At 42.9% G+C, this 26,472-nt stretch overlaps 1 protein-coding gene across 15 annotated transcripts in view; it reads right to left on the minus strand.

Moving 5' to 3' along the window:
* Positions 1 to 26,472, minus strand: part of RAD51B (RAD51 paralog B) — a 610,326-nt gene that overhangs the window by 300,579 nt on the left and 283,275 nt on the right. The window contains exon 11 of one of the 15 annotated variants that reach the window (XM_045014341.1): positions 16,268 to 17,828. The exons of the other annotated variants lie outside the window; for them this stretch is intronic. Within the exon in view, the coding sequence (XP_044870276.1) occupies positions 17,680 to 17,828 (149 nt within the window). The 3' untranslated portion in view covers positions 16,268 to 17,679. Of the gene's footprint in view, positions 1 to 16,267; positions 17,829 to 26,472 lie in introns of those variants that run through there. 15 annotated transcript variants of the gene reach the window in all.

Here is a 26,472-nt window from a genome sequence, read left to right on the forward strand (position 1 = left end):
CCCGGGCCAGGAGGCCACCTGATCTCTTTGTTTTCCAACACCTTCAGTTGCCACCTTGCAGGGGAGGGGCCCAGGCCATCAGTTGCCAGGAGACAGGGTGTCGGCCATTCTCTGTGCAGACAGCATCACACCTGCCTAGGGCTCTGCAACAATCAAACCCCCTTATCCCACCACCTAGATACTTAAGAAATGCATAGGCACCCACACAGTATTCAGAGAAAACATTAAGAACATTCCCACTTCATCACAATCAGGGAGGAGGAAGACTGGCTATTCCTCTTCAACCACAAGTTATTGGGCTTTGTGCAGAAAATATTGGGTGAAATTCCACAGCCTGTTATAGGAGGTCAGACTAGATGATCACAGTGGTCTCTTCTGGCCTTGGAATGTATGAATCAATGAAAATCAGAACTAGTCCTTAACTCTTTAATAGGCTGAACTTAAACCTATGATCTAAACTCCTTTGAACACTGGGGAAGTGTGTATACAGATGTGAGCTTCCCCATGTATGTCCCCTGATTACTGCATATTGTATCTGCACATCATATATGCCTGCCTGCTTTCATGTATATAGAAGAAAGTCATCAAACTGAAAAGCATCCATTCGGGAAGGGTTAATAAAGATGTTTGCATGCTAGGCACAAATGGCCTAAGAAAGGCTAAAAGAGTTAAATATTATTATTTCTACTGCACTATAGGTGTTTGGATCCACATTTTGGTTGAAGGCTGTCTCTAGTTTTGAACATACAGTGCAAATATAAAGAGTATTTTGAGAGGACAGAGAGGAAGATGAAAAAGATCAGCACGAAAAAGATCACATTTTCCAAACTCCCATGTTGTACTTTTCCAGTCCATACAAACTTTCACTGCTAAAATCATTTTTATGCCTCATCATTTTAACCGTCTGCATCAAATTCAAGCTTCTTAGCAGCATCTTTAAAGCCCAATATAACTCCACCTCTCCCAGCTAATCTTTTATCATTTCACCTGACTCCATCCACCTCTGCTGCACAAATGTCAGCTTCACCTGCCATTTAGTAACTTCTCAAATAAATATCTCCTGTGCCTTCTTCCATGCCATCCCCTAGGTAAAGTACACTCTTCCTGAACTCTTAGCATTTGAGTCTTTCTTATATTGAGTAGCTCAACCTCTCTCAAAGATTGTAATGTGCCTTCCCAGGCTAGCCAAGGAGAGACGGATATGACTGGCTTCATTTTCCTAAATGGGGCTTCAGGTTTCAGAGGTTTGGGAAACCATGATCTAACCTAAGAGACTGCCAAGCACCATCTTGATCTCTCTACTTATACTCCATATTCTTTGCCCCAACCTAGTGGCGTACAGTGATATTTTTAATAAAGCATGCAGTTATACACTTGAATGCCTTAGGTGGTCCGAAATGGTGTTCTCCACACAACGTGACCTCATATGCACTGTATGTGTGATATTATGCTGTGCAGGGGACACCATTTTGTTCTATAATGCATGTTTGGGAGCTGGACAGAGTCATCTGAAGGCCGTATCTGACCTGTGGGCCACCAGTTAGGCCACATTTTTTTATTTCAGGGACAGGCAATCAATGCATGCCTTGCATACACAGATAGCATGCCACTAGCCTAACATCTGTTTGTCCGATTTTGGATTGTAAACTCCTTGCAGGCAGGGATTGTGACTTCTTTCTATTTGGAAAGTGCCTAGCACGGCTTGGACACTAGCAGAATCAAATAATGATGATAATCATGAAACTTGGATTTCCACAGACACTGAATTAAAATAGCATCATTGTCACACTGGTAGCTGAAGTACTTGAAACCATTCTCCCTTACATGAATAACCACAGAAACCCCACTATCTGCAATGGGACATGCATCCACTTTTGCCAACCTCATTAAAAAAAGATTATAAAGATGAGCAGGGAAAGCAGCAACCCAAGAGAAAAAAAGATCCATTATCCCATGAACTGGAATTCAGTCAAAAGGAAGTTGAAATCACCACTTCACTGTGAGAGGTTCTTTGGAGAGGCAGTTATTTTTACAGGAACTGAAAGTATCCAAGAGTTTTGACAGATGACAGGAAACCAAATCCAAAAATGAGATGCCAATTACAATGAGATACACACGAGAGCCACTGTTCACTGACTCTCCAACTCTCCCTCCAGATGCAACAAGATCACGAAGCATGCCATTTGTGGGACAGATATATCTTCCTTCTGAAGGCAGCAGAGTCATAGGTGAAAGTCACTGCTAATCTGAATCCTATTTTCAAAGAGAGCAGGTTTGGGCACATTGGGAAGGAAACCACTAGTACCCAGGTTCCTTGCTCTGTAGATAGAATAATCCCTCTGTCTCTCTCCTCATTCATGAGCCTTACTTCCTCCTGTCGCACAAGACAGATCTTTCCTTCACTACGAGCCATGCTTTGAGCAGAAGAAAACTCAGAACAACAGATGAATGGGAGATTTTTGTTCTGTTTTCTACTTCATCATTAAAATGAGTTTTGAAATTTATTAATTGTAGCTTAGTGGAAAAGCTACTGTTTTAATTTTCACTCAAAAGTGGAAAAAAACTAACACCGGAAGCTGTCCTTTGGCAAGTCATAGGTATAAATAGCTCTGCTGCAGGCATCACAAAGACTGTGTTGTGCTATCACATAACAGAGCAAACAAGGAGAAGCAGCCTCAGAATTTCTTCTCTCTCTGTCTCTCCGTTGGGCCTCATCTCCTTAATCCAAAATACATGAAATTCAGTCACTCCAAAAAGATACATCCGGAGGGTCTCTTATTTTCTCTTCTTTGTTGTACGCTTGCTATATTCAGGGCTTCATTTGAAAGTTTCCATTTCCTGAGGGTAATCGTTCCAGGAATCTTTATATCAGCAATGGAACGTCACCCAACATCATGGGTACATTTTCAGAGTGGCAAGCGGTTTAAGACTGATTTCCATTGGCTTCAATGGCTGTTGTATGGCTCTCAGATGGTACTGTACTTCTATTATGTTAGGTACTGTACTGTAGGTTGATACATAGATATTAATGTGGTAAAAGAATAGACTAGCAATCTCTTAGGCCAACCTACAGATGCACTTTCAAACCACTAGAACCAGCTCCTAGACAGAGATTTCTAGTGAGACGTAAAAAAATGTTTATTGTATATCTTTACCAGAAATGTATGTTTACATCAACACTAGGGAATGTATATTAACAGGCCATTCCTGAGGCATAATGCCTAGAAAAGTTAGTCTAGTGTCAGTTTTAGTGGCTCAATGCAGAATTTAATTTTTCTATCATGTTCACATACAATGAATGTATGTGTGACCGTATGACATTTCCCTCACTTTCCTGCCTCTTTGCCATGGCTCTGGCAAGGAGTTTCAGCAATCTCATGCTCCTGCTGTAGCAAGCTTTGTACCTTCCCATATCAATTATACCAAGTGGTTTGCATTTACTGGGCAAGATGCCTCAATTTCCCGATCTGTAAAACCGAGATAGTATCTTATTCAGCCGCCCCTCAGAAGTGTCAGCAGGATCTGTATCTGTATGGTGCTTTGGACATGGAAAGCACTGGCCATCTCAACAGGGAGCCAAACTGTGTAGTTACAGATAGTGACTAATCGTTTTACCCCCCAAGGGTGGCCCACAAGACTAGTGTTGATGCAGATTCCTGGGTCAGTGGAAGGGGAAGTTTGCAATCTCATTGCCCATTCTGGAATTCTCCTGTGGAAAAACAGGACTTCACTATCTTGGGGGATTAAGCTTGCACCTCTCATCAGCACTAAATTCATATAGAAAAAAAATATATTTAAACAAGTGACTAAGCACTGTAGTAGTTTAAAATGGAAAGGCCACCTTACCCTTACTAGAGTATTATTAATGCAAACTATAATGATCGAGGATATACTTATCCCAGTGACAGACCCCAACAAGGATTATTTCTTTTAAAGAACTGACTGTGACAGTTTGGGGAATAAGTCTATGCCAATTTCTGAATTCCTTTTTCTTTTATTAAGAGCATTTAGGATGGTAACTTTCAGTCTGGATTGTGGGAGCCAATTCCAGGCCCAGAGCAACTGGATTGCAGACTTGCACGTGCCTAGGGGGCAATCAGGGAGTCTGCACCCTGAGAGGCCAGAACTAAAGACTCTGTTTGGATTCTGCCCAAACACAGCAGGCTTGACAGCAGGTCAGATCGAAAGGTTGGGTCCAATACAGCAGAACTCAGTGGAACTCAGCCAGGGCTGTAACACTAACCACATACCCCCCGATACCATTAAATTTTGTAGGGTAAAGAAAAAGGGTAACTTGTGATCCCTTCACTGGCACCATGTTTGTTATACCTTAGCAGCCACCAGAACCCAACCAGAGCAGCAGCATGTGTCTAGCTAGGTCTTGAATGTTGTGTATATAAGTAAACATGATTATTTTGCCTGTTTGGTTCCTTCATATTATGTTTGTTGTGTAAAGAGCAAAGGACAACAATATTTTTCCTAAAACTACATTAACCTTTCTTTTTCATTATTTCCTTTCACAGCTGTTGATTGCCAAGGAGAGAAAGTGTGCATATGTGATCATAGCATTGTTCTCCCTTATTGTCGTTTTCCTGTTTCCTGCATGATTAATTCAGACACATCACTGTCCAGTTCTTGTGACATCATCAGACGTGACTGTAATTTCAGACACTAAATTGCTGTATCATTGAATGAGCCAGGCAGGAGGATAGTCTGGGTGGATAAAAGAAAGCCGTTGTTTACACACACATTCCTTGTTAGCCAGCAATTAGGAGAAAGAAAACATAAAAATTACAGGACAGTTTAATAGAGGCAAATATTTGGGGCCTGATTTTCAGAACTGCAGGGCACCTACTACTTCATTTGAAGCCAATGGGAGCTATGTGTGATTGGCACTTTTGAAAATCAAACCCTAGGTTTGAAAACATTTGCCAGTGTTTAGCTGTGTTTTTTCAAGCATCTGTTCTATGAATGCAGTAAAGAACAAGACAGACCTAAGACCAGACTTGAGCTACTCACAGTCTCTGAAGTAATACAGTCTTTTGGGATACAGAGCCTTTCACCTCTAGGTCCCTAGTTCAAATCTGATTCAAGTCAAGAGACTGGATGGTTCTGAGAGACAGTATATTTCACATTTAGGTCACTGGTCTGAATCCAGTACAGACCAGTAATAACCAAATGTTGTTACCATATGACAGTTGTAGAGTGTCCAATGCAAAATTAATTTGTGGCCTGCCTGCAGTTGCTAATATTGCAACATTACAATGAGCCACCTTGATGACAATCTTGGAAGAAAGGCAGAAGATAGAACGGGCCTCTTCCTGTTGAAAGTGGAGTCTCCAGATCAAAGCAGAAGCGCACTAGTGAGGCGGTGGGGGGGGAAGTCTGTAAGGTTGCTGCCTGTGCTGTACCGTAAATCCGTTTTTAAAAGTACATTCCTTTTATAGTAAATATTTTCTTCACTGCAGATGTAAGTAGAAAGTAAAGACATTCACACCAATATTCTAACATAGCTAAAATAATATTTATCTATCACATATTAGGTGTTAGAAGAATGATAATGTTGACTATCAGTGGGTTTTTTATTTGTTTTACACTGTGGTTGGATCCATTTAGTTACAGTACAGTCAGCACTGATATTTTATCTAGTTACAGTTACCTTTATAAGGAATGTCAACATTTGAGGGCAATGACTTATTGGTAGCTTTAATGTTACCCTGGGATTAATATCAGAGGAGAAAAGTGGACTGAGAGTTAAGAGGGAATCAGTACTGCAATAGAACTGAATACACTCTTTAGAGGCACTGCAGGATACTTGTTAAGCCAAGCTTTTGGGATGTCCTAGGTCGGTATATTTGCAATTAATCACTAGCTGTTGCCAGATTTCATACCAAAAAAGATAGTTTTTCCACTATACAAGCAACTGCTCATTTAAAGAGGGACTGAATTTTCCTATCTGCTATGTCCAGGGTCTGGGAAGACAGATAATACTCTTCCAAGCACTGCCCACTTGAGCTACCAAAATGAGATGTGTTAATTTATCTACAGTGACTTCAACCGGAGGAAAATACCAGGAAGAAAATAAAACAAAGATGAGAAACTCTTTATTTACAAGCTCCATCAAGCCCCACAGAGTCAGAAGGAGGGGTAAAGTAGCAAAATCTCCCACCATCCAGGAGCCAGGAGGCAGCATCCTTAGCAGCCTGAGATGGATAAGGGTCGGTGTCCTGGCATTGCCCTAGGACAGAGAGACTTCTGTCTTTCATAATGGTCTGTGACTAGTAGTAGTTCTCAACATATTAGGAATTTTATAAAAATTCCAAGCCCTATATGTAGGTGCATGGATGAGTGTGACTATGTAGGTGCATGGATGGGTGGGCAACACAGAGACAGTGATTGATAGAAGAGAGAAGTATTTTGCATATGGAAAGTGACGTGGAAGAAAGGAGAAATAAAATACATAGGAGGAGGTAGAGATCACAATGTAGGGAAAGGAAATGGAAGAGAGAAACAGGTGAATGGAGAGAAGAAAAAGAGGAAGCAGACACTGAAAACAACTCTGAGAAAGAGGACCCATGATCCATTACAGGAAATAAAATTAAAAAGTGGCATGAAGGCAGAAAACAAAGAACATGTTTAGATTTAAACATGTCAGATTATATTTTCAAAATTCACTAGTCATCTTCGTTGCCCAACGTGAGGGTCTTGATTACTAAAGGGCTCAGCACTTTTTGAAAGCCAGGCTCCTTTAAGACCTCTCAAGTTAGTTATCCAACAACTGAGGCACCCATAATCACTTGAAAATGTAGGCTGTGAGTTAAATAGTTTTTGTGTCAGAAATTAATTAATGAATTCCTCTAGTAACTGTTGAATCATTTATTTGAATGATACTGTTGTGCCTTTTTGATCTGAGCAACTAGTCAAAGTTAGGGGCCCCAAGGGCGTTCCAGTTGGGAGTAGAAATTGATGATGAAATCAGGTATTTTCTTTGATGCAGTCTTGTTTACTTACAAGGAATGTAGGAAGTCCTGCTTTTCCAAATGCAGGAAGAACAAAACAGAACAAACCCCAGGGAATAGCTTGTTTATAGCCCCAAGCCTCTTTAGGCAGCATCAGGCCTAGAAGTCTCTTTTTTATCTTCTCCCAGGATCATACACCATGTTTATTCAGGCTGTCCCTCTGTCTGTCTGTCTCAGGGTATGTCTACACTATGAAATTAAGTCAAATTTATTTAAGTTGATTTTTTAGAAATCAATTTTATACAGTTGATTGTGTGCGTCCCCACTTAAGACCATTAAGTCGGCGGAGTGCGTCTGTCTTGCTCCATCTTGTCCTGTCTCTCTCTCTCTCTCTCTCTCTCTCTCTCTCTCTCTCACACACACACACACACACACACACTCCACAGTTCCATCAATCAAAGCCATAGCTTTTAAATTTTAAAACTCTGCATTTTAAAACTCTTGGGTTATGTGATTCAGCTTCTGCTCAACTTTTCATGCACCTGTGGTTATGGGTGCTACTGCCATTGTTTCAGCCAAGTGATTACACCGGTTTCTTTACACTTCTTCTGAATGGAAGGCAGTAGTCATGTCTGACCCACAACAGTGTTTGGCCCAACCCATAAAACTATTTTTGCAGGTTTCAATTAGCGCTATTCTCATCAAATATTGCCCTATGAATATATACTAATATATACTCAATAAATCCCTGTGAAATTAACTGAATAATATTTAGCTCAGTTTCCCCTGCTATTCAACCAGCTGTAGTAATAAGTTATATTTTTAAAACATGTTATAATAGAAAGTGGATCCACACCGCCACAATTAAACATGGTACACAATGAACACATACATCTAGTTTATTCCTTTAACTTGCAGGGACTCTGGGGACTGTTAGCAAAGGTATTTCCAGTGATTAGTATGACATGAACCAGCAAGGGGTTCTGTTACCACCTGCCCTGTAACCTTGGAGTGCCTTCAGATCCCAGGCACCAGTGACCCTCCCAGTCCTGAGTCTCCCCAAATCCATCCTTCCCGAGTCCTTAACTAACAGACACTCAGACTTATCCCCTCTGGTTCATCCCTCAAAAGGAGTGAAACCAGCCCCCCAGATTCCAGCTTACTTTGGCAAATACACTCTACAGTCCGCACACCAGAGACTTGCATGTTCAGGGAGACACCAAAAGGTTTATTTAACAGAAAAACCAAAGATTCAAAGGGATGAAATAGCAAGGAGAGCAAACACATACAAGTTACTCAGTAAATAAACAAAGATGCAGTTCAGGCTTTACACTTCTATTTTGGATAAAATCCCTTTTCCAATACAAGCTACCTATTGCCTTTTTAAAATTTCCCAGTGTACCCTCCTAGCTATAGCAGGGATCCAGCATTTCACAGACAGCTTCCAACTTAGAGACTGTCCCTCAGTTTCTGGATGAAAAACCTCAGACCCAAGCCTGCTTTTAAAAGTTTTTTTCCCCACTGCTCCCCATCCTCTCAATCCATGGTGACTCATGTTTATTGAGAGTGTGGAAAACCCCTCTTGAATTGAGGGGTAGGATATCTTAATGTCTTTCCACTAACTCTAATGGTCCATCCTTGTCTATTCCTGGGGTGGACAATGGATCATTTACTTGGAGCCGGTTAGGTGTAAACACCTGGCTTGGGAGGTGCCCCCCCTCTCTGATCGCTCAGTGTCCTGCTGTGAGATGGGGTCAAAGCTTATGAGCCGCGTTCTATATATACACATCAATCAATACATCAGATACACAAATTCATAACCATAGCCTCTCCTGCTATACAAATCATGATGATTGTTAAGTTTAGAATATTACAAACTTTCATAGAAGACCTTACTTGACATATTTTATAGCACAATAACATTGCATACAACCAGTTGATACAACTGCTTACTCTTTGGGGTTCAAACCCCAGTTCTCCCATTCAGGTGTCTGCACCCTGATTGTCACAGCTAGTAGGCTTAGTCCTTGGACTTGCAGATAAATCTTTCAAGCTTTACTTGGTGGTGCAGACGTTTTGCAGCATGAGCTTTCGTGGGTGAATACCCACTTCTTCGGATGCAAGAAGAAGTGGATCCGAAGAAGTGGGTATTCACCCACGAAAGCTCATGCTGCAAAACGTCTGTTAGTCTATAAGGTGCCACAGGATTCTTTGCTGCTTCTACAGAACCAGACTAACACGGCTACCCCTCTGATACTTGGTGGTGCAGTTGCTCAGTCACAGCCAGCCTGTGGTGTGAAAGGAAAACGGGGCCATAACTAAATCTGTTCTTCACTGAGACTTCAGAAACTTCCAGCACAAAAGAAATTCCAACAATATAGTAAGATGGGAAAAAAGAAGTGGCTACTGATAACTACACAAGAGCTCTGTTTCCAATATATGTCTGAGTGACACGTGAAAGGGCATGCCAAGGGAATGCTAGGCACCATATTAACAAACAAAACCGTGATGTACTAAATTAATATTCAGTTTACTAATTAAATGCCAAAGTGGGCTCAGGGCTACAAAAGCCATAAAAGAAGGCACAGTCCCTGCCTTGAGGAACTTACAACCTACACTTGCAGCCAAAACAAGAATACACTAGAACAGTGTTTGACAACCTTTTTGATATCAGGGACTGGCTTGCTGCCCTCCTCAACAGTGTCAGAGAGATGGACCAGTCGTTGAGAAACACTTCACTAGAAGGCCCAGAAAAAGATGACAGGTTAGAGGATTTTCCTTTATGGTGTTGTGATAGCTCTTATGTCATGGGTTAGCAGCTGTGGTCTCTCTGTGAGGATCTGAATGCGGAGAAGCTGCATGAATGTGATGATCCTGGAGATAAGGAGAGAAGACAGAGATAAAAAGAAGCAGCAGACACGGTCAGGGAGTTGTTTTCTTCAGAAGCTAATTATGGCGAGCAGGAATGAATGGACCATCATTACGAACTTCTAATATTTATTCTTTGATCCTTTCTGCATCAGTGTTACCAGAAATTCTCTATTACAGACAATGAACAGAGGCTGTATTAAAATGGTGCAAGTGCAGAATAGGAAGTTTCAAACAAAGGGCAGCATCAAAGCTAGAAAGATAATTTTAGAGTTCAAAATAGGTAATCAGGTGCTCACAGGAAGTCTGATTTAGGAGGCTGAGGTAAGAAAACCCCACATTGCTTCAAACGCTTGTGACGCAGTCTTTTCCATCTAAGTGTAAATAGGGCATGTGATCTCACTAACACCCAGTACCACTCCACTCTGAAGGTGCCAAAGGAGGAAACCACACTGCAGAGAGGAAACAGTGAACTCAGTTTAAAGAGGTTGCAGGTTTTCATGCCTATCACTGCTACTAAATTTTAAAGCAACAACATTGCTCTAGAGATTAAACAACTGACATTAAATAACAAGTTCTCAAAGGTTTTCAATGGGACTACTCACAAGAGTAAGTGCTCACCAATGTGTGTGGGGGGGTCACAAGCAGGCCCTAATTAAACAGAGAGACTACAATATTGTTCACCACTACCAGATATATCTGCATAAAAAGCAAATCAGGTATCACAATTTCAGAGGGAACTAACAAAGATTTTATAATGTTGCATTCAACTGAAGCTCCATCGCTTTATAGGAACTGCAGCAAATCTTATTTGCTGTTTCCTTCTCTTTTCACATTAATGTGACATACTGTAGGTGGATTTCTGCCACCTGTCTTCCCCTCAAATCCTGAATGCGGGGGTGGAGGGGCAGTTAAGCCCCAACCACAAACTACAGCAGCAGCTAACTTGGCTGAGATTGGCCTGCTAAGGGCCATTCTGCTGGTTCAGGGTCCTGAGATTCCCTTTGCTTCCCCTAATATGCCCCTCATGGAGGGGAGGGGCAAGCGTGGAGCACATAGAGCCACTTATGACTTTACACCACCCAGGAGTTCCTCTACATGTTACATAAGAGGCATCCCCAGCTAACTATTTAAATGAATTTCCCATCTCCTTTGCAATGCCAGAGTGGCACAAAGGGGACAGAGCCAGGACATGAGCCACAGGATTTGCTAGTTCAGATTAGACTGTTGTTTCATCGAGTCCATTATTTCAATTCCACAAATGGCCAAGCTGTTCTCAGGAAGAGGTGAGATGGGGATTTGTTGACCAGAAGCTAAAGCAGACATCCCTCTTTGATGTTGTTTTGTTAGGAATTTACAGAATGTTAAACTGTGGAGAGAATATGGCCAGAGACTTTGCAGGTTTGTGTTATTCTGGTTAAGCAACAGACACTGTAAAATAAACTGGAAACCCCAAACAATGGTTGGTGGGTGTTCTGCACATAACCTAGGCATACTGTGAACTCTCTCTCCAGCAGCTTGTGCTCTTGCCCTGCCCCTGCCTCTCACTGCTTGATACTACATAGCTTGAATGCATTGAGGTTTATCCTAAATTCCAGCTTCACTTATGACCTCCATTCACATGGTCCTCTAGCAGAAACACTCTCACTGCATAGTTCTCTGTAAGTGCTGGGCACCGAGAAATATTTCTGTAGAGAGTCACTCCTCTTCCAGCCTGGTGCCTGCCTCAAGTAGCAAACTAGGTTTCTATAGCACATTTCAGCTGAGCTTATCAAAGAGCTTCAGAAATGTTAATTAAGCCTCAAAATACAACATGGCAACCCCCATCCCACCTGCTGAGAGGTAAGGAAATATTAGCATCCCCAACTTTGTAATCTGGTGGTATGAGCTGGGAATGAACAGAACCCAGGAATACTGACACTCAGTCCTTTCCATTAATCATTACACATACTGCCACACTATTAATCACCCAGAAATGTAGTGCCTAACTTGTCTTAAATGTTTTCTGATGTTTTTCCGTGTAACATATTGACATTATAAATTGATTGAAGCACAATCGCACAAAGATTGTGAGTGCATAATTAAGGGGCCTGTGGAAAAATGAAGGTTACTTACCTGTAACTGAGGATTTTCAAGATGTGTGGTCCCTTATCTGTATTCCACACTTGACTACCCATGAGCAGCATGCGCCTGAGACCAGAAAATCCTGCATGTAGTGTCTGTTGGTCCATGCCTGCACTCTGGATCTCCTCATGCTCAGCACTGAGGGTAGTGCAGATCAACTGCCTCTCCAGTTCCTTCTCTACTGTGAACCCAGTCATGATCTGAAGCAGAGTGAAAGGAGGGCAGATAGCGGAATACAGATAGGGACCACACGTCTCAAAGAACCTCCACTTACAGGTGGACTCAAAGGGATACCTTCTCTTCAACATATGAGGAGTTGGTAATGAGTGCCCCCTCGCACACACACACTACTAACCAACATGATGATGACAAGGAAGATGACCTTCATAGACAGGTGAGACATCAAGCACATGGCCACTAGTTCAAAAGGTGGCCTGGTACGTATTGAGAGTACAAGACTGAGGTCCCTTTGTTGTGTTCGCCTCACTACTGGTGCAAAGGTCCTGGTGAGATCCTTCAGCAATCTGGTTGTAACTGGGTGAGTAAAATAAAATAGCCCTCTATCCAAAGGTGGAAGGCACTCATTGCTGCTAGGTGTACCCCAGTGAGCTAACAGAAAGGACTGATGTCTTGAGAGTAAGGGGGTAACCTAGAATAGCAGGAATACTTGCTGTCTCGGGGGATAATTGTTTCTGTTGTACTCAGGTGGAAAGAGACGCCTCTATTTAGCTAGACAGCTTTTTCTGATGCAGTCCTTTCTGCTGTGATGGAGAACAGTTTGAATAGCCTCCAAATATGAATGCTCTAGGTCTGCCGCCTATCCAAACACCAAGCTATGAAATGAAGAGAGTCCAGGTTCGGATGTCTGATTCCACCATTCTCCTGAGATAGCAGATCTGGGAAAGGTTGGATACGAATGGAAGGATAGGTTAATATTTGCAGAATGTCTGGAAACCAGAACTGCCTGTGCCAGTTGGGTGTTCCACATGATTATGTAAGGCCCTGCAGACCACTGAAACCATGGATGTGCTGGATTCAATGATACCAGCTAACTACTGGGACCAAATGACCTCTAGAACTGAGACCTACGCCTCCCTGGGGGACATTTTTGCCCTCCCATACCTACATAATCCCAACTATACATATAAAATGATGGGGTCTAAATTAGCTGTTACCACTCAAGAAAGAGATCTTGGAGTCATTGTTGATAGTTCTCTGAAAACATCCACTCAATGTGCAGCAGGGAGTCAAAAAAGCTAACAGAATGTTGGGAGTCATTAAGAAAGGGATAGATAATAAGACAGAAATTATCATATTGCCACTATATAAACCCATGGCACAACCACATCTTGAATACTGCATGCAGATGTGGTCGCTCCATCTCAAAAAAGATATATTGGAATTGGAAAAGGTTCAAAAAAGGGCAACAAAAATGATTAGGGGTATGGAACAGTTTCCATATGAGGAGAGAGATTAATAAGACTGAGACTTTTCAGCTTGGAAAAGAGATGACTAAGGGTGGATATGATATAGGATTATAAAATCATGACTGGTGTGGAGAAAGTAAATAAGGAAGTGTTATTCACTCTCTCTCATAACACAAGAACTAGGGGGCACCAAATGAAATCAATAGGCAGCAGGATTAAAACAAACAAAAGGAAGTACTTCTTCACACAACACACAGTCAACCTGTGGAACTCCTTGTCAGAGGATGTTGTGAAAGCTAGGACTATAACAGGGTTCAAAAAAGAACTAGGTAAGTTCATGGAGGATAGGTCCATCAATGGCTATTAGCTAGAATGGGCAGGGATGGTTTCCCTAGCCTCTGTTTGCCAGAAGCTGGGAATGGATGACAGGAGATGGATCACTTGATGATTACCTGTTCTGTTCATTCCCTCTGGGGCAACTGGCATTGGCCAGCATTGGAAGACAGGATGCTTGGCTAGATGGACCTTTGGTCTGAACCACTATGCCCGTTCTTATGGTCCTTAATTGTCCAAATGGGAGATCTGACATCCCATTTCTATTGCTCCAGGCCCAGAACTGATTAAGCAACTGTATGGATGGGCATTTCATCCATTCCACACCTGGCTAGGGCAAAGGTGGTCACCTATCAGAGATATACAATTAGAGGTTAGAGCACTGGTTCTCAACCAGGACTCCAGGGCCCTTGGGGGGCTGTGAGCAGGTTTCAGGGGTCCTCCAAGCATGGCTGGCATTAGACTTGCTAGGGCCCAGGGCAGAAAGCCAAAGCCCCACCATGCAGGACTGCAGCCTGGGGCCCCAAGCACCATCACCCGGGGCTGACTCCAAAGCCTGAGCAACTTAGCTTTGTGGGGCCCCCTGTGGTGTAGGGCTCTGGGCAACTGCCCTGCTTGCTACCCCCTAATGCTGGCCCTGGCTTTTATATACAGAAAAACAGTAGTTGTGGCACAGCTGGGCTGTGAAGTTTTTATAGCATGTTGCGGGGGTCTCAGAAAGAAAAAGGTTGAGAATCTCTGGAGTAGGGGATATACAGGCTCTTTTAGCAAGCAATGTATAGGAAAACTATTTATGATTCCACTACACCATCACTCTCACTAATGGATTCCACATATTCTTGATAGATGTTTATACAGGTGACTGGTCAGAAAAAGAAACCCAGCTCCCATATCTGCTTCATTCCCCACGTACTCTGATGTCTGAAAACTATGATAAAATGCCACTGAGATTTTTCTTAGAACTGAGCAAATAAGCTACAATAAAGGCATGACAGAGGAAGTGAATGAGGCCATAGAGGTTAATAATTAACAGGATAAGTGTCTAATTTCTCTTTCACAATGCAGGTCTCATTACTTGTGAACACACCCAGCAAGCACAAAAAGTGTCAGCCACTGCAGAAAGAAGAAAGGAATAGGGATGTATTCCCAAGAGTTCAAATCTCAAAGTTTTTTATTACAGGTCCCAAACCCACTGCAGCATTTAGCATAATCGATGTCTGCTCATGAGAGGCTCAGGTTGGCTATAAGAAGAGTGCTGCAGGTGAAACCTGAGGTGCATTGACCAAGTGGCATAAGGGCTCATTACTGAAGTAACCAGGGGTTCTGATACTCAGGAATGATTGCTGTAAAAACTAGCAAAGCTACATAGGTGCTGAAGGTCAGGATAGAGATACATTGGCTGAGCTATGTGGGCCCCATACTAAAACTGCAAGGAGTTAAGCAAAGCAGGAAAAGGTTGAGGCACATTGGCAGAGCTGTGTAAAAGAAACCAAGGCTTAAATAGCTGGGGGTTCTACAGTTCAAAACAGAGATTGTTCACACATAAAAATTAGGGCTGTTGATTAATCACACTTAACTCACGTGATTAACTAAAAAAATTAATCCCGATTAATCTCAGTTTTAATTGCACTGTTAAACAATAGAAAACCAATTGAAATTTATTAAATATTTTTGGATGTTTTTATACATTTTCAAATATATTGATTTCAATTACAACACAGAATACAAAGTGTACACTGCTCACTTTATATTATTTTTTATTATAAATATTTGCACGGTCAAAATGATAAATGAAAGAAATAGTATTTTTCAATTCACCTCATACAAGTACTATACTGCAATCTCTTTATCGTGAAAATGCAACCTACAAATGTGGATTTTTTTTGTTCCATAACTGCACTCAAAAACAAAACAATGCAAAACTTTAGAGCCTACAAGTCCACTCAGTCCTGCTTCTTGTTCGGCCAATCGCTATGACAAACAAGTTTGTTTACATTATGGGTGATAATGCAGCCCACTTATTATTTAGAAAGTGAGAACAGGCATTCACATAGAACTTTTGTATCTGGCATTGCAAGGTATTTATGTGCCAGATATGCTAAACATTCATATGCCCCTTCATACTTGGGCCACCATTCCAGAGGACATCTTTCCATGCTGATGATGCTCGTTAAAAAAATAATGCATTAATTAAATTTGTGACTGAACTCCTTGGGGAAGAATTATATGTCTCCAGCTCTGTTTTACCCACATTCTGCCATATATTTCATGTTATAGTAGTCTCAGATGATGATTCAGCACATGTTGTTCATTTTAAGAACACTTTCGCTGCAGATTTGACAAAACGCAAAGAAGGTAGCAATGTGAGATTTCTAAAGATAGCTACAGCACTCAACCCAGGGTTTAAGAATCTGAAGTACCTTCCAAAATCTGAGAGGGACGAGGTGTGGCACATGCTTTCGGACGTCTTAAAAGAGCCACACTCCGATGCAGAAACTACAGAACCCAAACCACCAAAAAGAAAATCAACCTTCTGCTGGTGGCATCTGACTCAGATTACTAAAATAAACATGCGTCGGTCCGCACTGCTTTGGATTGTTATCGAGCAGAACCTGTCATCAACATGGACTCATGTCCTCTGGAATGGTGGTTGAAGCATGATTTTGACTAGTTCATAAAATCATACTTCACTAACAGGGCCTGGTAGTTAGTAATTTTAAACTGGAGGCTGGTGGATATGAACACCTTGCTTTCTATAAGATCAAGTCATTTGGTGCCCTGTCCGCAGGGGTGGTCTTGGGGTGTTCTTGCGTGGATCTTTCTGCATCTTCTTATACTGCTAGGGAGTTGGGGGTAGGGTGGGTGAACAAAAATTCTGCCCCTTTTGCAGGTATGAAGAATTGTGTTTCAGGTCTTTTGGGGACTGGGATGCATGATAGAGGTGTGTGCCACACCACTCTGGCTGGTTCCATGATGCCTCGTTTACTGGGAGAGCGACTTGATTGGGTCCCGAGGGCTGTAGGATGTCCAGGAGCTTATGTATCAGTAATCATGAATTTCCTAAAGTGGGATTTTAGGTTCAACAGTCACCTTCTGCAAGAGTACTTGGCATAGACGACTTGCACTTTCTGATACTCATTTGGCCGCTCTTCCTGGCAGCCAGGCCCAGGTGTGGAGTGGGACAGAGCCACTGTTCATGACAGCTGAAGCTGGCCACTCCAGGTAACTGCCCTGTGCAGCGTGGAGGCTGCCTAGGAGAACCTGGCTGGGGAGGAGAGTGGGTTCCCGCTCTCTCGGCCCCTGTCCCCGGCAGCCAGTCCCAGGTGAGAAGCAGACAGGGAAGGCTGCTGCCACCTCCCCAGCTGGGCTCTTGCACGCATGAGAAGCGACTGGCCTGAGAAGTGGCTGGTCCTGCCCCTTCTGCTCCCTGCCCAGGCCCAGCTGCCAGGTACAGGGGCCAAGCATGCCAGGGGGCAGGTGCTGCAAGAGAAGAGAGCCCCTCTCCCTCCATTGGCAGGCCAAGCAAAAATCTGAGTGGGGGGTGCACTTTACCCCTCATTAGACCCCCACCTACTCATCGCCTATGGTACTTGTTATTGCCGGTGATCATCCGACAGCAATGACAAAGTTGGGGCAACTGCATCATCAGATGAGAATGATATGTCTGTCAGTACCATCGGTACCACTGGATCTGGCTCCTGACAGACCTGGTTGCTGTTGTCTAGGGGAAGAGGTCCAGTGAGACTCTTGCACAGATCCAGAGTGCTGTGTACAGGGATCCCATGGACCCCAACAGGGCCAGTATGATCGTTCAAAGGCTGGTTGGGGAGGACCCCAAGGGCACTGGCTACCAGAGCTATCTTGGAAGGTAATCTTGTCTGGGTGGAGGATAGGTCCAAGATAGTCAAGAAGCGCTGTCCACGCTAATCTCTCTTTGTTGAGTTGATGGTTCATTCTGGATATCACATTCAGCTGACAAGAAGGTTGGAACCTGATCCACTGGTGCTACTGTCAGTAATGGTGGATGGAGTCTCCAGCTCATGGACAGAGTGGGGGGAGTAGCTTTCTCTCCTCAAGGTGGTTTCCTCTTCTGGTGTCAAAATGTCCCTCAGAATGCCTGGACCCGAAAGCAAAGGAGATAAAGGAGATTAAGAACATAAGAACAGCCATAATGGTTCAGACCAAAGGTCCATCTAGCCAAGCATCCAATCTTCCTATGGTGGCCAGTGCCAGGTGCCCCAGAGGGAATGAACAGAACAGGCAATCATCAAGTGATTCATCCCCTGTCACCCATACCCAACTTCTGGCAAACAGAGGCTAGGGACACTATCCCTGCCCATCTGGGATAATAGCCATTAATGGACCTATCCTCCATGAACTTATCTAGTTGTTTTTTGAACCATGTTATAGTCTTGGCCTTCACAATATCCTCTGGCAAAGAGTCCCACAGGTTGACTGTGCACTGTGTGAAGAAATACTTCCTTTTGTTTGTTTTAATCCTGCTGACTATTAATTTCATTTGGTGAGCCCCTAATTCTTGTTTTATGAAAAGGAGTATTTACTTTCTCCACACCAGTCATGACTTTATAGACCTTTATCATATACCTCCCTTAGTCGTCTCTTTTCCAAGCTGAAAAGTCTCAGTCTTATTAGTCTCTCCTCATACAGAAGCTGTTCCATACCCCTAATCGTTTCTGTTGCCCTTTTCTGAACCTTTTCCAATTCCAATGTATCTTTTTTGAGATGGGGCGAACACATCTGCACACAGTATTCAAGATGAGGGTGTACCATGGATTTATATAGAGGAAATATATTATCTGTCTTATTATCTATCCCTTTCTTAATGACTCCCAACATTCTGTTAGCTTTTTTGACTGCCTGCTGCACATTGAGTGGATGTTTTCAGAGAACTATCAACAATGACTCCAAGATCTCTTTCTTGAGTGGTAACAGCTAATTTAGACCCCATCATTTTATATGTATAGTTGGGATTATGTAGGTAGGGGAGGGCAAAAATATCCCCCAGGGAGGCATAGGTCTCAGTTCTAGAGGTCACTTGGTCCCAGTAGTTAGCTGGTATCATTGAATCCAGCACATCCATGGTTTCAGTGGTCTGCAGGGCCTTACATAATCACGACAGAACAGTCAGAGGAGAAGAGTCCCACCTGAAGCTCTTGGTCAGTGCCGGCAGAGGTTGATTCATTGGCTTACTAGCTGGTACCAGAGTCAGTACCCTTAGGGTAGGTCTATACTTACCGCACGGGTCAACGCGGAGAGTTCGACTTCTCGGAGTTCGAACTATCGCGTCTAAATCAAGACGCGATAGTTCGAACTCCCCACGCGCTCCGGTCGACTCCAGAACTCCACCACTGCGAACGGCGGTGGCGGAGTCGACCTTGGAGCCGCGGACTTTGATCCCGCGGCATCTGGACGGGTGAGTAGTTCGAACTAGGGTACTTCAAATTCAGCTACGCTATTCACGTAGCTGAACTTGCGTACCTTAGTTCAACCCCCCCCTTAGTGTAGACCAGGCCTTAGATACTTTCTCCTGCTACTTTACCCTTGTGGTCAGGAGGCTTAAGCAGACATAAGTCTTTAAGACCTGAGTGAGAGCACTAGCCTGATTTGGAAGGAGTTGGGGAAGGATCTCTTCTCTTGGGAGGAGATCTGGAGTGCAATCTGTTCTTGTACCTGTGAGACTGTCCCTTACTCTCAAGAGAAGCCTGATCCCATAGGTCTTTGGGTTTATCAGATCTGACCTCTTCCCTGGAGCTCATGCTCAGAGGGGCGCTGCTCAAGGACTGAGGCCAATGTACAATAGGATATGGGTCCGACTGGGGTCTCATGGCTTTCTCTATGAGGTACTTCCTCAATCGAGGCTTGTCCCTCTTGGATCCAGGGAGGGAAGGAGAGGCAGATACTAGAGTTAGTGGAGATATGTGCCTCCCCAAGTCAGTAGAGACAGTGCTGGTGTTCATCGCTGATTAAGAAAGAGCGAAGACAGGAGACACAGTTCTAAAATCTTGGAACTCTCGGCACAGTCGTTACCCAAAGGGTGGGGGAAATGGAGAGTGTTCCCAAGATGGGGAAAAATTAATCTACACCAACTATAATAGACTACAAAACACACTAAAACACTAAGAACTATGTCAAATTATATTTACAGATAAGAAAGTGCAAAGAAGCTTAAAACATAGATGATGCTGACTCAGGCCATGTGGTGGTAAGAGGGAACTGGAAAGCCGGTCATTCTGCACCTCCCCTTATACATTCGGTACTGAGCAAAAGGAGCTCCAGAGTCAGGGGCGGCTCTACGAATTCCGCCGCCCCAAGCAGGGCGGCGCGCTGCGCCGCTCGCGCTGCCGGGCGCCGGTCCCGCGCCTCCGCGGGACCTCCCGCAAGACGTGACGCTGGTCCCGCGCCTACGGTGGAGCTTCCGCAGTCATGCCTGCGGGAGGTCCACATGAGCCACGGGACCAGCGCACCCACCGCAGTCATGCCTGCGGGAGGTCCGGTCGTCCCGCGGCTCCATTGGACCTCCCGCAGGCATGACTGCGGAAGGTCCGCTGGACCCGCCTGCCGCCCTCCAGTTAAAATGCCACCCCACGCGCGCGCTTGGCGCGCTGGGGTCTGGAGCCGGCCCTGTCCAGAGTGCAGGCCAATGGACACTAACTGCAGGGTTTTCCGACCTCAGGTGCATGGCACATATGCATGTGTGGAATACACATAAGGACAGCACATGAAGAAGAATGGGGAATTACATAATTCCACCCTAAGTATCCTTGAGAAAACAGCAGCAAACTATCTTACACTGTGCATTCCTAGGGAACCAACAGCCAGAAGCTAAAACCATTTAAAACATGATTCTGACTTCAGACTTTCTATGAATAATTTTTTTTTTTACAAAAAAAAACCCTGCATCATTTACAGTTCTTCCTCAAATGCAGCTGACAAAACTTCATCCAGATGTTTGCTATGCAAGAACAACAGCGAGTAACAAAGCCAGGCAAGACGTTGAAAACATAGTAAGTGGAGAAAGAATTAAAATGAAAAGAAGAGCAGGGAACAGAGTGGGAGGGGGAACCTGCCTGAAATCTGATATCATTTTAAAAGCGACACAATGGTTAATTTATTTTGTGCGTAGGACATCAAATTTATTAGATTTTTTTCCTTCAAAGCCACGGGGGCTTGGCTGGTGAAGCCTGAAATTGTTGTTCCATAACCTTTGCTTTTAAATTAAACAAATGACCTCAGATTTTGGACCCGTTTTTCACTCAGGGGAGAGTATGCCATTAAGAGAGTGCCAGAAACATATTTAATTATACAAGTCCCAAGAACTCCTCAAACGAGTGCAGACGTCCGCATATAGATTTCAGGGAAATTACTAAAAGTTCATGGAGCTTCATCAAAATGTGAGACGTGAAGGGAGGCACATGAAAGGCTCTGTATCAAAAGGGTATATTCAATTCGAGAGATATTAATCTGATTACCTAAGAGGTACTGCAAATCGGATATGCTCCGTTGTGCACCACATCCAACCTGGACAGATGGAGGAGCCTTTGTGCTCCATTTTCTGACATACAATTAGTTTTTAAGAGACGATCAAGTTACAGATACAAAGTTAAAAAAAATAATTCAGGAGTAGCATGTACAGTACCAGCTTGTAGCAAGAGACATTGCTGACTTTATTTCCTTGAGTCACTCTGGAGATTGCCACCATAAGGAGTTGACTTTGGTGTTTGTGTTTCAGCCTGAATGCTCTCTACACCTGCCTGACAGAAAACCAGTCCAGCAACATCCCTAAACAAAGAGCCCTGTATAAAGCTTTGAAAAGCCAGATTTGCACAGACTGCCAAACTCAGGCAAATTTTATAAATTACAGCATTTTATCTAAACTATGAGTAATTGTCATACTCTCTTGGCTCTCCCTCCCTCTCCCGCATACCCACCCCCATCATTGGCAATTACCAGGATCTTTGTATGTATATAAACAGAATAAATTCTCCTTTCCAGTCAAACTCCTCCTCCTTCCTGATTTTGCTGTTTCAATCCTTTGTTTTCACTACCATGACTGTGAATGATGATGTCATGGACACTGGATTATGAAATTGGTAAACAATATGAGCAGGCTGGTAGAAGATGTTTATTAAATGGGCAAGTTTCTGTTTTACATCCAAATAGCTCATTGATATTGAGCGTTACTGGTGGGAGAATGATTTGCATGGTTGGGTTCACAAGTTCAGAGCAAACATTCTCAAAGTTATTAAGCAAAACTTCCGTATTTTCTTATAAAATGGAATACCGACATTACAAGTGAGATTAACGCATGCAGGGACTTACAAGCATTTCAAAGCATCTAAACACTAAATACATCCTTATAAGACTAATAACTATTTTGAGCAAATCTTAACATACAGGTAAACTGGTCTGGTCTCCAGCTATGAGTTTCTCAGTTCTTAGCTAATGCCTGCAACCTGGGCAAGAGCTGGCATCTGGCCTTCCAGCATCATAGCCACAATGAAAATGCCTTTTGTTTACTTCTTCATTTATATCCCAAGATTGTTAGATCACTGCTAACATCTGCAGGAGTATGCACAGATGTATGAATCCAGCCACAGACTTACAAAAGGTACAGAAAGAAAACATCTAGTCCATCCCCTAACTAATGCAGAATTCTGCTCTTAAGTATTGTATTTTATCCAGTATAGTTTTAAATGACTTCAACAATGGAGCTGTTTTGAGAGGTAGGCACAAGGCAAGCTGCACAGACAGAAGGACAAGCAGGGAATGCATGAGTTATTAATGGCCAGTTGGTACACCTTCAGCAGTTGTGACTGTGCCAGACATCCTAGGTGAGGAGCTGCATCTGGGTGCCAGCCAGTTGGTGGGGAAGTGAGATAAAGAAACAATTCCATGAAAAAGGGATGTAGCAGGACTACAACCTTTTGATCTCTGTGCTGTTCCTGATGTACCACCAAAGTGGTGTGCCAGATCTAACAGATTAAATTTCCGGGTGGATTTAAAGGCACTCATTGGGTTGATCCTGCCCTGGAAGGGGGCTTCTGCCACTTCCCTAGAGAGACTATTCAACAGTCCAACAGATTCCATAGTCAGGAACTTTTTCCTGATATTCATCTCAAATATTCTTTTGTTCAGCTACATTCCATTACATATTCATATTCCGCCCTACATTAACCCTTCCCCCTCTTCAAGTACTTCCCAAGAGTTACCAAGTCCCCACTTACTCAATGAGTGTCTACACTAGCCTTTTTTCCTTCAAATTTCCCATCATTGCAGCGTTAGCACAGAGCAGCCCTCAATATTTTAATCATCATGTCATCCAATTCTGCACAAAACAGATCTAGGTAACACTATAGTTAAAACAGCAGCAGATGCTGGATCCTTGTCTTTCCTAGAGCTTGCATCATTGCTACTATGGGAACAGTGCTACAGAGGGAAATTTCAGAGAGAAAAAAGGCTAGTGTAGACAAAGCCTTAGTCTAGCCAAGCTATGCAGATTAAGTTATTTTAATCTTCTTCATGAATCAATCTGTCCAGCGCTCTGATTGCTTTGGTTGCTCTTCTCTGAATGCTCTTCAGTTATTTGACATATTTCTATTACAGAAAGACAAGCAGCCGCCAAACGTGATACACCCCCTGTTCAGTGTGTAAGATCTGCTGCTTCACAACCAAAAGGGGAGTACAGAAAATCTGCCTATTTTGATTATATTAAGAGATAAGCCATTTTTGTTGATTTTTATTGCTGATTTTTTTGGGGGGGAGGCTTGAATTTATCCTTTTAGGAGCAGCCCATCCATGGAAAGAAGTTGACTCACATGCCAGTACACCCCCAGCTCCAACCTCCAAAGAAAGTTAATGGATCCTAAACTTACATGATTTAGGACAATAAATCACAATTACAATACTAAAGCAGGAAATACACACAATTTAAGCAGAAACACCAATACACTCATTTTTATTACAAATAAGGGGAGCCATTAATCATATGGTCTGCCTAGAATTAACAAGGAGTCAAATTTTCAAACATCCTGCAGTAAATCCAGAGCAAATCCAGCTGGAAAGCAGACATGTAAGTGGAACTAGAATATAGGCATGAGACTTTGAAGTGTGTTCCCTCTCCCGCACACACACGCATACCCGTCAACCATGGGCCACTCTTGCATGGTCTCATTTTGGAGAGTGAGCCATATGCTGTACATATTTCTGTAGGTCAACAGCTGTCCCTTCACAGGGATGTTTTCCCATACATATAAATTCCCCAAACTCTACTTTCCTAATGAAAAGAGATCAGTTGTTAGTGCTATAGAACTCCACAGAACACAGGGCTGTATGCTAGTGAACCACAAAGTCTCAATTTTACTTCTATTTCCCTTAACCAATGTATATACAGATGTGGTCACAGTGTGAGCCAAACTGAGTTTAGAAAATGTATACTCACCTTGAGTCCCATCTTCATTTATGAATTATGTTGAGAGAGTGGCATGGCAATGCCCTGACATGGTTAAAGCATGGTATATAAAGGAGCGAACCATAATTTAACTATGTTCAAAATCCATGCCATAACCCTTTAAACTCTAGTCACTTTCCCTCTCAGTGTATAATTATAGGCCCCACTAACATAAAAAAATAGGCCAGTTCCCTCTGGATGCCCATTACTATCATCAACTGACATCAAGGAAGCCAGCGCATCTCCCAGAAGTGGAGTCAATATACAGTATTGAGCAAGCAGGCTTTTGGAGAGGTGAGAACACCTGTGATCATGTGCTGGTTTTGACAACAGTCATTGAAAATGGTTTTCAGAAAAACCTGAAGATGAGAAACATATTTGTGCACTTGACAGCAGCACATGGCATGGTCTGGCCATGAGGCTCTAGTCAAATTGTCAAGAGCATTCCCAGCATGAGTAGTCAATGTCATTGACTTTCTCCTCTGCAACAGGTGTTTCCAAATGCACATGGGAGACAGAGCTAAGTGCGTGGGAAAGACAAACCAACAGTCTATTGCAAAGCTCTGTGCTGGCATCCATGTTTCTCAACATGTACACAAATGACCTTCCACTTACCCAATTCTGCAAGTTCACATACACAAATGACATTTGCTTAGACATCCAAGCACGGTCATTCGCGGAACTTGAAGACTTCCTAAAAGCTCACTTGATTAAGATGGCCAAATACAGTAGTGAGTGGTATTTACAACCAAGTGTGATCAAGACAGTTTTTAGTGTGTTCTGTCTTTACTATGCGAGAACAGACCAAGAACTGACTATCTTTCTCAATGGACATTTCTTGAAACAGGATTCCCACCTTGTCTACCTTCGAGTAACCCCAGATAGATCTCTCACATACCTTCTTAACCACCTGAGTAAAACTGTGACTAAGGTGAGGTCACATAACCTTCTAAGAAAATGGGCTGACAGTTTGTGGGGAGCAAACGCTCAAACTCTTTGATCATTCAGTTTAGCCCTGTTACTCTGCAGCAGAATACTATGCTCCAGTCTGGCTCCATTCATCCCATGTCAAATCAGTTGACACACAACTGTACTCAACCATGCACATTGTAATTGGGATGCTTCTACCCACACCAATACTCTGGCTCCCCGAGTTAAGCAACATCACTCCTCCACACATCCAATATGAGGACACTAAAGCCAGAATGGTTGAGATGATCAGGGCAAACCTATGCCTACCACTATACACAGACCTCTTTGATTACCCAAGACCACGCTTGTCATTGAGGCAACCATTGTGGACCTGCTTGCCCTGCTCAGATTTCCCTGCAACATCAACATGGCGTGAAGAATGATCTGCAGCTGACATCCACAACCAGTCTATTATAACTGGCCCAACCATGCATGTATCCACCTTCCATTTGCCATGCCACTCATGAGTCCTTCTGAACTGATTTTGAATGGTTCAAGTTTAAAATGCAACCAGCTTTCGCACATGGGGCAACAAGAGGATACTACATGCCGATGTGGTCAAAGACAGACAATGCCACACATCACTGACAACTGCCCTTTGACCAGATTTGATGGTGGTCTGAGGGCTCTGAACTTCACCGATGAGGCTGCTGTAAATTGGCCTGGCAAGCTCCGTATCTGATAGGAAGATCAAGGATGCCTATGTTTAGGACTGGCAGAATTTGATTTTTTTTTTTAATAATTTTAATGGATAATATCAAGGTTTATTTATAAGCTTTTTTTCTATTTTTATCAAAAGAAATTTGCATGTTGTGGGAAATTATGGGGGGAAGTCAGACAATGGGGAATCAGACAATCATTTAATGATAGTAAATATTGAAATTTAAAAAGTTAAAGCTTCATAACCGTTAAAACAAATTGTCAAAATCATGTCAAAATATACAAAGCAAATATCCTTAATTCAAACTGTAAGTTCTCAAGCACCACTTTTCTTTGCCATCCATAAATTTCAATCATAAATGGAAATATTTTATCATCAATTTGTGTGTGTAAAGTGAAATCGATGTTTATGTTATCTGCAGATAAAAATCTAATTCTTCCAAGCCTACCTATACTACTCAATAAAGGCACTAACATCCATTAACATAACTGGGGACTATTCCCTCTCTGGTGCTCATATGCAACTCAATATTAGGTGGAAAGGAAAATTAATTTCCTTCTCCTTGTGCATATCTGAATTGTTTTGGGCTCTTTCCAACCTCACCTACGGCTTTGTCACTAAAAGTCGGGCAGTGTAAACGTTGTTTGTCGGCACTTTTGC

The sequence above is a fragment of the Mauremys mutica genome, chromosome 4 (genome assembly GCF_020497125.1).
Source record: "Mauremys mutica isolate MM-2020 ecotype Southern chromosome 4, ASM2049712v1, whole genome shotgun sequence".
Lineage (NCBI taxonomy): Eukaryota > Metazoa > Chordata > Testudines > Geoemydidae > Mauremys > Mauremys mutica.